This window comes from Hakea prostrata, chromosome 2, assembly GCF_041222555.1.
Source record: "Hakea prostrata isolate BN-2017 chromosome 2, UWA_Hpros_2, whole genome shotgun sequence".
In the NCBI taxonomy this organism is placed as follows: Eukaryota; Viridiplantae; Streptophyta; class Magnoliopsida; order Proteales; family Proteaceae; genus Hakea; species Hakea prostrata.
The window spans coordinates 54,596,383-54,606,844 of record NC_142601.1 but is presented as its reverse complement, the minus strand read 5'-3'; the positions used below and the strand labels follow the sequence as shown (position 1 = coordinate 54,606,844).

Genomic DNA, 10,462 nt, shown 5'->3' with positions numbered 1-10,462 from the left:
GCAGCTCCGAGCTTTATACCAAGAATGTGCCGTCACATCATGCAGATGATGAAGATCCGAAAACCAGCTTTAGTCAAATTGCGGCCGCTCAGGAGCTCTTGTTCAGATAAAGTCAATGCAAGTTGTTCATCGAGATTTACGCTCCTGGTCCCAACTCCCAACATCTGCCACGATAATCAGAACATAGAGCTGTAGTAGATTAGGTTCTCCGTCGGCGAAGATGATTGGAGTCTTCAATTAAGAAAACATCAGAACGATAGTTTATTCGTTTAACGTATCCAAGTGGTAATAACCCTAAGTACGCGCCAGTGGGACAAGATGAGATGAGTCAGAAGGGTTTTAAATTGAAAGAAATTGCTGATTTCGGAGCCTATTTCGAGATCCCATACAATCTTTCTACCCAGTTTTTTCGATTCTTGGTTTTCCAAATCATTTTACGTATGTGAGTAGTAAAGTATCTTCAACGAAGCTCAGATTTCAAGATTCTGTCTTTTTCTAGTGAAGTGTTAACTGAAGCATCGTCCTTATCACGAAACTGTGAACTGTCGTTTATACGCGATCTCCGCTTGTCTCAACTTCACTGGTTTTTCGATCGACCAGCATCGTCAGGTTAAACTATACTTGCATCTTATTCGAATCTGGTTTCTGGAGAAGATAAAATCGTAACTCAACTCCGGCGACATTCATAGAAAAGGAAAATCCTGTTTCGGCAAAACGAGTGAAAGAGAAACGTTGAGCAATTGTGGCAAAAGGTACCAAATGCAGTTAACGAGAAGCGCTCTGGGTTATTTATTTCGCTGTCCAAGTAATTAATGCTAAAACCGGCCGTTTTAGTAGGACCTCTGGTGGAGCTGCTCTTCAAACCAATAAATTTACTCAGACAGAGAGCTATCTTAGACTTTCGTGACTTGCTTATTAGGGTAAGTTAAACGCACCCTTTTCTTCTTGTTCTTCTCTGTCGTTCCTCTGAGCCTCAAAGGTTGTACTTTTCCTCACGGTTCGAGCTTTGATTTATCCTTTTCTCTCATTATTTCCAGTGAGGATTAGTTTAGTTTAGTTTTTAGTTTTTTTCAATTAACTTTCGGATCGGTTCTTCATCTGTTAGTACTTACTACGAGCCGTTGTTCTGTCCTTTCATGCAGGCAGACCAAGGCAAACAACCAGTGTTTTTTCGTTTTTAGTCGAGGAGAGAAAAAAGACTGCGCTTTTGGACTATTAAAAGGTACCTTTTCTTCCATTTCTTTTTCAATTTACCGTTTCTATCTTCTTTCGAAGATACTAGGGTTTTGGATCTGATTCAGATCATTCAGCTGTTTGCATTTGAGATTATATTGAACTTCTGTGTGAGTTTGGGGATTTACCTATTTTGGGATTTTTACCATGCCAGGCTCGCTAAATGTTTTGTATCTCAACGAGTAGGGGAGGTTGTTAAAGGGGGCTAAGTTAGATTCTGAACGTAAAACTATGAGCTACTTTAGCTCTTGAAAGATCCCAAATCTTTCTGAAAATTTTATTTCTTTAGTTAGTGTTATTCCTGAAGAACTAGCAAAAGATAGCACTTGAATTTATTCAATACATTTGACTACCTGTAGCTTTAATTAAACATTATGTCTGCTATGATGGCTCAATTGACAGAAAATGAAGGACTGCCTATCGTTTGGTAGGACTTGTTAATCGCCTGAATTTTATGTTTCTTTCTGTTCTGCAAATCGATATGATCTGCTTTTTCTTTATTGGCTTTGTATGTGACCGTTGCATTTCCATTTCTTTGACCTTGAATTTTTATTAAAGAAAAGTACGTATTTCATAAATATGACGAGTTCTGTTCTTTTTATTCTAGTGAATTTTGCATGGTGCCCTTAGCTCAATTGAATGGTACTCATGTGTTTTGGAAGGAGGAGATGGCTTCACTGAATTGAATGGTACTCATGTATTTTGCCAGTGTTGTTACAGCTCATATTTTGCAGGCGCTCTTTGGTAGAAGGTGGCTTAATATTTAGACTAAGTTGGCAGCGAGATAGGGTTCTAGATGCTGTGCAACAGCTAGGTTGGAAAAGCTGCCTGCAGCGACGAAGATGCAGATTTTCTTGAAACCTCTGGCTCCTCCCATCAAGGGAGATGAATCAAGACTCAATAGCAAAGGCTTAGATTTGAACAGATCTGAAAATGCTTGAAAATGAGGACCAAAAAAGGAAAATAAACACCCACAAATGCAGAAGTAGTCACACCACTGAGGCAGAGGAGTTTCACCTCACAAAGATGCCAATAAGGCTACATCTTGAAGGGAAGGGGATCTGGTGGCCATTGCAAAGAGATGGAGGATGCTCCAGTCAGCAAAGAAAATTTTAGAACTCTTTAGCAATTAGGGCAAAACTTTTTTATATACCCTTAATTGCATATTTGGGCAGTTTAGGCAGTTTAGTTTCCAGTAAATCCAATAAAATATATGAAGGAACAAGAGCTGAACTTTCCGCTTCATCGGATTGACACATTAATGTGCTTCAGTGGACTGGTTAAAAGTTCCCCAGAATGTCATCCTCAAAATTTCTATGTCAGTTGTCCTTTTGGAATGGTGTTATTTCTTCCTATAGTCTTGATAATGGCTTATGCATAAGCCAATTCTTATGGTTAGACTTTGTCCACGTTTGTTTCCTTGCTTTTTTCTCTGCCCAGCTCACCCCCCTTCAAACCCAGAAATATTCAAAAGCAAACAGACAAACAAACAAAAAAAGAAAGAAACCTAGAACCCCCATGCTCCGCAGCTTCTGTATGTAAAGACTTACTATTCCTGGTGTATAATGTAAATGCATCTTTTCTCTGTGAGTATACAAACAAAAAAAAGAAAGAAACCTAGAACCCCCATGCCCCGCAGCTTCTGTATGTAAAGACTTACCTATTCCTGATGTATAATGTTAATGCAACTTTTCTGTGGGAGTACACAACTGTTTTCAACTTAGTTAAGTTTCATTGGTTGCTTGTTACTTATGATTTGTAGGTGTCACTTATTTTGTGGTTTCTGAATCATGTATGTGTGATCGAACTGACTGTTTTTGGTGATGATGTGTTGTCTGTACTCAAAAGTTCATTTTCTTTTTACGTGATCGAGTGTCTTGTTAAGTCAGTTTATACTTTGGATGTTAGAACTCCTGAAATTCTTGTTAATCTCAAGTTGAGATTCTCAACATGTGCTAAATCTAAGTAACTGCTTTGGCACAGGGGTGGAGACTGAAGCTTAATTTTCACTTAGCTGATGATATGCTATAATGTGTGACTGCTAACAATGATGAAGAAGCTGATAAAACTTAAGGACAGTCAGCCAAATTTTGTAGACACTGAAAATTGGTAATCTTCTGATCTTGCCTGCCGTAAGTTTGGCAAAAGAAGGGGAGAGGGTTGGGGATGAAAAGACAACCAGCCCTCCACATCTTCTTTTTATTCTTGCTCTTGAGGCTGTTAATTTGATGGCTTATAATCATAACAATCTGTATACACTTACCTATTCTATCCTGAAACAACTCCATATATCAATGGTTGAAAAGTAGGGGTGGATTGATTTCGTGAATATTTGTATGCATCCTTCATGGTTCTTATCAGAACCATCATGGCATCTAATCTGTCAAACCTTTCAACAAAGACTTGGTTTTCGTACTGTCTAAACATCTGTAGCTTACCTGTGGAGAACCTTGAATTAGATCCTTGAATATGTTCTTAATTTCCATCTAACGTATGTGGTGCAAATTGAATGGTGGGTTTGAGATACTGAGTCTTAAAATTTCATATATGTTCACTTTCTTACAAAGCTGTGAATAAGCTATATGCATGTAGCCTTATCCTTTGTATGGTAGTGCTTTCGTACCATGTTTAAAGTGTATTTGTTACTTGGTCTCTCTTTCTCTCTCTCTGGGGGTGCTTTTGCTTTTATTCATGTGATGCAATACAGTAGGTGAAAATTCTGGACTTTTGTTACACGTGTCCTTAAGTTGTTGTGACTGCAGATAATGAGGAAACACATGGTCATTCAACACTTCTGTTGAAGCCTGTTTGCCAATCTCTTATCAATCCTTTGGTGGGGGAGTCAAATTCAGAAAATGAGATGGTTGAAGACAAACAAAGAATAATATCAGGTATCAAGAGCCAGAACTGCCAAAAGGTAGATCAAGCAGTAATCAAGGAACAAAATGAGAACAGAGTCGGAAACATACCAAAATTACTTAATTTCAGTGACAAGGATGATTTATTAAATAGTAGGAAAGAAAACAAGATGGAAGACTCTGTGGAACCTCACACAATTCCTTCTACTGAAGTGAAGTTGTCTGAGAAAGGAGAGTATTATACTGACAAGAGTGTTGTGGACTACGAAGTGCGAGAGCAAATTGCTTGTAATTTGGTTAAGGATATCTGTGTTGATGAGGAACTTCCTTTCCTGGACAAGATTTTAATTGAACATGGTGAGCGAACTCTTAGCTTTCAGCCTTCTTGTTTGAGTTCTACTGATGTAAGCAGAAAATCAGATGACTCCTTACAACTGATTTCGGATGAGATGAAATCTTTGGTTGGAGATAATCACAATATGGGTATTTCCAGCCATTATGGTTCTCAGAACTTGTCATACAAAAGTGAGGAAAATATCAACTCAGAAGATGTTCGACACAATGAGAAAAATCCATTGGATGAACATATCCATGATGAGAATGTTTCCCCCCAACATCATTCTAAGAATCAATCACGAATAGGTGAGGCAAATATAGATGCCAAAGATGAGATCCCATACAACATGCCTGATGAGAGGGTGCCACCTGAAAATTTTGTTCTGTTACATAACTCGGAGAATGAGAACGGCCAGCCTGACTCATACCTGTTGAAGAGTGATATAGGCCAGCAACACTCTGAGCAAGAACAGCTCTGTATTGTTGAGAATTTGTCCCAGAAGAATGAAGAAAAGATTGAAGCAAATGATGATATTACCAAATGTGTCTCCAGTGATGTTCTTCCAACAAATGTTGTTTTGTTCCAGAGGCCAGAAATTGCAAATTCTCATTCTGCATTATCCAACTTTAACAGCAATGAAGATGAACAACAATTTCAGCAGGTAACCTGTTGTTCAAGATGCTTGGACAAGAAACTTAATTGACAATGATAATTGCTTCCTGAACCTACTTAGTTGATTATTTTAGCCATGATTTGTCAGCTTATCAGAAAGATGTGTTGAACTTATGTGTGGAAGCTTTTTACTGCCTTCACTGTCATGAACATCAGGGGTAAGGAGTTCCTGGTGTGATTTAGTGAAAGGGAGATTAGAGCATGGCCCATGCTACTTCGGTTGATAGGCCCTTTCAAATCTCTGGGGTCCAATTTCTGGATGATACTGGTCATCCATTGTCATTTCTTAGCATGGGGGGGTGAGGGTGTGTGTGTGTGTTTTTTAATGGTAGAATTCCAATAAATCACTGATGAGTTATCTGACTAAGGATAGCCCGTATTGGTTTGATCATCTACGATAGATCAGGTGGTCGTGATTCTCCTGCCCAGGAGTTTGACAATGCATGATATGCTTTAACAAATAGGCAGGCTGTCCACCAATTTTGGGTTTTATGCCATCCAAACTGGGTAATGCGTTGTCACTCCTGGTTGCATTGCCTTTATAGTCATTTAATCAAAAAGTCAGATACAGGGATTAGATAGACCTCCTATGTTTCTGCCCCATAGCTATAAGTGTGTCTTGGAAACAGCTTCTCTTGTCCAACAGGGGGCATTGTGTGTGTAGACTATATATTTGCTCCTACTGGGCCCTGCAGTTTGCCGGAATTTTTTCCATTGTGTTCCTTCTTTGGTTTAGGTTGGTTTGTGCTTTGTCATTTTGATGTTCGCAAGATAGTTTTTTTTGTATCAGTTGTCTTCCTTTAGCAAGAAGTATGACAGAGTGTGACAAAAATGACAGGATATTGGTAAAAAGCTTGTTGCATCGTATGCTGCTGAGTGTTCTGCATCTAAACAAGCCAGCGCCAGGCCTCCCTTTGATTGTAATGTAGAGAGAGGAAGCATCACTTTCAACTTTGACTTTCCAAAATCGAGCAATAAGGAAGAGATCCCACATAATGGCCATCTTCAGACTCTTCCTGTGGGACTTCAAGAAGGGACAGTGGATGACCTGACAACTTCAAGCCGTAGCTTTTCAATGCAAGATGGTCCTAGAGAATCAAGTTTCTCTGCTGTGGGTCCTCTCTCAGGTCCAATATCATACTCAGGGCCTGTACCATTTTCTGGTAGTATTTCTATCCGTTCAGATAGCAGCACAACCAGCACTCGCTCCTTTGCCTTTCCCATGTAAATTGCCGTCATCCTTTTCTTTTGATCTTCATGTCTCTTTCTTTTCTTTTTCCCGTGTGTGTTTAATGCATGACCAATAACATATGCTGCTTTTTGGCCACTACAGACTACATGCAGAATCAAATGGCAGCCCAGTAAAAATGGCAAAACCTGATCGGAAACCTTTCCGAAAACACCGGAGTTGGTGGCTGAATCTTCTTTGTTGTAGATTCTGAGTTCTCTTTGTCCACTTAGTTAGCTCAAATATGCGTCATCTAATCATTACTTCATAATGTTTTTCATCCTTCATACCATGGTTGGTGTGTTTGTGCAGTTGGTTCAAATTATAGTTTTGAGTTGTAGAATTAGGTTTGCAAATTGGGATGCAACGGCCTTTATTGATACCACAGTCATCTTGTATATATAAAGTAATTGTTATCAAGAACATTCTTTTTAACATCATGCACTTAATCCTTGGTTGACCATGCTAATCATAATTATCTGTCATGATAAGAATGTTATGTGCCCTCCACTCCCTTAAGTCTGACAGTTATTCACACACTTTATTCTTTGTTGTCATCATTTTTTTGTTTTAATGTGCATAGATTCTCTTTAAATTGCTTTTCCTTATACCATCAAAAGGAATGGCGCGAACCATGAATTTTGGGCCGAGATAATAATCTATTATCCTTGTAGTTCTCTTGGATAACATATGTATTTCCAATATGGAACATTAAAATCCCTTCCATTCCATTAAATCTGTATACCCTTCCAGAAATTGGTAATGTTCTTTTTCATTCAATGTCAGCCATTTTCTTCATGTTTTTAACATTCTTTGTTAGTCATTTGAGAACTAGAGTTGCTCCTTTGAAGGAAAGAGAAACAGAATGTTGATCAAGTTGCTAGGCAATGAAGTGGTTGGAGCAAGGAAGGTAATGATGTCACTGATATTCAAGATATCAACTTCAATCCTTCTCCAGTTTTACAGTTCCCAGGTGATTTCGAATATATACTTACATGAACTCTTCTAGAATTGTGATAAGAGTTGAATAAAGAATTTTTGTTTTGTACTATTGTTGTGGTCTGGCTGCTAGCTGTGTAGCCACCTTCTCCTCCTCCTTAGGTCTCCTCTCAGGTCAGTCTTCCTCTTCCTATTATCTCTCTCTGTTTCATCTCTGGAAACTCTTTTACTGAGCTCTCTGTTTCTGGGCAATATTCAAACCCCATAATTAGGGATGATCTCCTTTTTCCTTCCAGCCCAAGATGTTGAACATTGATTAGGGATCAACCTTCCTTGGCACCCAAAACCAGAGATCCTTGTTCCTTTGTCCCAATCATGTTGGAACATATTCATCCTCCAAAATCTTGTATGGTTTTGATTCACCCAACAGACCAAGTTGCAGAAATAAACAGTATCCACCCAACCTGCCTGTGCCTCATCTTTCCACACTCACTTAAGGCCTGACACATGGTCTGCCCGAGTCAGGCCTTTGTGAGTGTGGGAGAATGGAGACACGAGCAGGTTGGATGGAAAGGATATCCAAACTGGTCATGTGGCAACTATGCTAGTGGATGGGCCAATGGCAGCACTCATTTGGGCATCAACCACTAGGGGCCGATGTGAGAGGGCATAAGAGGGAACGTTTCCTGCAACATTTTTATTGATCAACTCCAATAGGATTGCTGGGAACTCACAGAGAGATTTAGAATTAAAAAACCTCACTGCCGGCCTGGAACAAAACGCGACAGCACCAAAGAAGGGGCCCCCGTTTCAAGGAAGTGAATCTGATAAAATTCCATCTCAAGAGCTAGGATTACTTTGCATATGAATAAATAATCATTATTAAAAACCTGTAAGGAGATAATAATATATATAGAGGGAGAAGAGGAAGTGACAACTTTTACTTACTATATGTTGGATAGTGGAATTTAAATCCTAATAGATGACTTTTTGAATCAAGTCAAGAATCGTTTTCTAGGGGTTAACTCAAAATAATCAATGACCCTAAAAGTTGTTTCAGGTCTGGTGATTAGCTTCTTGACCCTAAAAGTTGTTTCAGGTCTTGTGACTTCTTATTTGTAGACTCTGATGTAGGTAAACGTTATTCTATAATCTAAATGATGCTTAATGTGTTTCCATGGCCTATTAGCAATTCCTTCAAATTATGGTTAACAAGTTAGAAACAATAAAATGCATTTAGGAACTAAGGAAAAAAAAAAGGTTTAGAAAGGTAAAAGATGCAATTTTTTTCATTCTTTTCTTTTTCTGGATGTGAAAAGTGACTTTATTTATTAGAAAAGGCTATTTATAAAAGATGTACCTTTAGGAAAAAAAGGGGTAGAGAATTCAAAAGGCTTTTTCAAGCTTTTTAAATGCGTGTTCACGAAGAAAAAAATTGAATAATTTCAGAGAAAATAAAACTTGAGCTTATGCGACCCTAAACAAATTTTGCCCTCTGTAAAATGAAAAATCTTAAAATTATTTGTACTCTTTCATATTTTCTCATGAATATTATTGTGGTCAGGGTGGAAAATAATTAGATTGGGTCAGATTTGACGTGGAATTGAAGACTATCAAGCTAGGCCTAACAATGTCAGCTTCACCGATTGGGTTGGAGTAGGCTGGATTGGCCCTAATTAGCTTATCTTAACCCAATTAATGTGTGTTAGAAAATATATGAAAATACAACCTATAAATGTTGAATGAGAAAAAATTCCTCCAAATGACTCATGGGCTAAAACAAAATATCACCATAAGATCAATTCATTAAATTAGGATCTAATTTTCTCCTAAATTTGTTTATGAAGCCAATGTGAGAAGGACATTATATATATATACAATTAGGAGAGCATGCACACTAAAAAGCAAGGTCCGACATGTCAACCTGTGTCGCCGTGTCAATGCCTGGCGACACCACGATACGGTGACACATGCCGATATATCGGGCGACTTTTGGAGTCTTGATTTGCTACTAACTACGCCAACCATGGCCGACGTCAAAGGGACTTTCCTCTTCTTCTTCTTTGTCGCTCATGTCTGTGTCCTTGTTCATGAATTTGCCGCCATAGGTGTAAACTATGGCGCCACTGGCAACGACCTTCCACCTCCCAGCCAAGTTGCTTCGTTCCTCAAACAGAACACCATCATCGACCGTGTCAAGCTCTTCGACACGAACCCCGACTTCCTACGTGCCTTCACTAACACCTGCGTCTATGTCGCAGTCACTGTCGGCAACGGCGACGTCCCTTCTTTGTCCAATATTTCCACCGTCCGGGCTTGGGTCGCGGCCAACATTGCCCCTTTTCACCCTCATCAACCGAATCACTGTCAGCAACGAAATCATGGCCAGCGGGGATAAATACCTCATTGCCAAGCTTCTACCCACTATCCCTCCATGCCGCTCTAAAAGAGGCAGGGATCAACGACATTTAGGTACCACCCCTCACACTCTCGGAATCCTCTCCACCAAGCACCGGCGATTCCCGGCGTGGGTACGACAGGGTCATCTTCGTCTCGATGCTTTGAAAAAGTTTACGACGATATATCGTCGATATAATGTTAAAGTCGTGTCACCCCCCAGCGACACGGCAAGTTGGCAATATATCGCCGTGTCAATAAAGTGCACCGTGCTAAAAAGTCATATATTCTATTCTTTCCATGTAAAATTATAGAAAAGTATACAAAATTTTCGACGACAAGAAAAGTAAAAGGGGTAATTTTCATCTGGACCCCTGAGGTTTGATCTATGTCATTTTTAGTCCAAAAAAATGGATACTTTGCATCTGCCTCCCTGAAGTATCCAATAAGGTCAATTAAGAACAAATTGTGATTTTTATGACAAAAATACCCTTGTATCTATTATACCGTAAGATTTGCATCATATCTTCACAATTAAATCCAACGGTGAGAATAAAAAAAAGTATTTGCATCTTATAAATTTGTGAATTATTAAATCTTTGAATATAAAAATATTTTAAATTTTACATTTTAACGATTTAAAGTTTCTTAAATTTTCTTCCCAATTCTTACATCTTCTCCATCTTCTTTGACCTCTGTTTCTCTCTGCTGCCATAGCCTACAGATCTTTAAACCCTAGATGTTTCAGCTTCACCCAATCTCTTAGCAGGAGAAATGACAACACCGCCATGAAAACAT

The 10,462-nt window shown here is 38.9% G+C and overlaps 1 protein-coding gene across 1 annotated transcript; it reads left to right on the top strand.

Annotated features, from left to right (window-relative positions):
* Window positions 1-907: 907 nt before the first annotated feature.
* LOC149024920 (uncharacterized) lies at window positions 908-7,939 on the top strand. Its single transcript, XM_089145114.1, has 5 exons — window positions 908-920; window positions 1,143-1,222; window positions 3,996-5,089; window positions 5,939-6,324; window positions 6,434-7,939. The coding sequence occupies exons 3-5, from the start codon at window positions 4,094-4,096 to the stop codon at window positions 6,540-6,542; spliced, it is 1,491 nt and encodes a 496-aa protein (XP_089001240.1). The 5' UTR covers window positions 908-920; window positions 1,143-1,222; window positions 3,996-4,093; the 3' UTR covers window positions 6,543-7,939.
* Window positions 7,940-10,462: the final 2,523 nt, after the last annotated feature.

What these genes read in the sequence shown, in the direction of transcription:
- LOC149024920 (XM_089145114.1), top strand. Translation starts at nt 4,094, where the DNA reads ATGGTTGAAGACAAACAAAGAATAATATCAGGTATCAAGAGCCAGAAC. An exon ending in ATGAACAACAATTTCAGCAG is followed by an intron (nt 5,090 to 5,938) that starts GTAACCTGTTGT and finishes CAAAAATGACAG; the next exon opens with GATATTGGTAAAAAGCTTGT. An exon ending in CGCTCCTTTGCCTTTCCCAT is followed by an intron (nt 6,325 to 6,433) that starts GTAAATTGCCGT and finishes TGGCCACTACAG; the next exon opens with ACTACATGCAGAATCAAATG.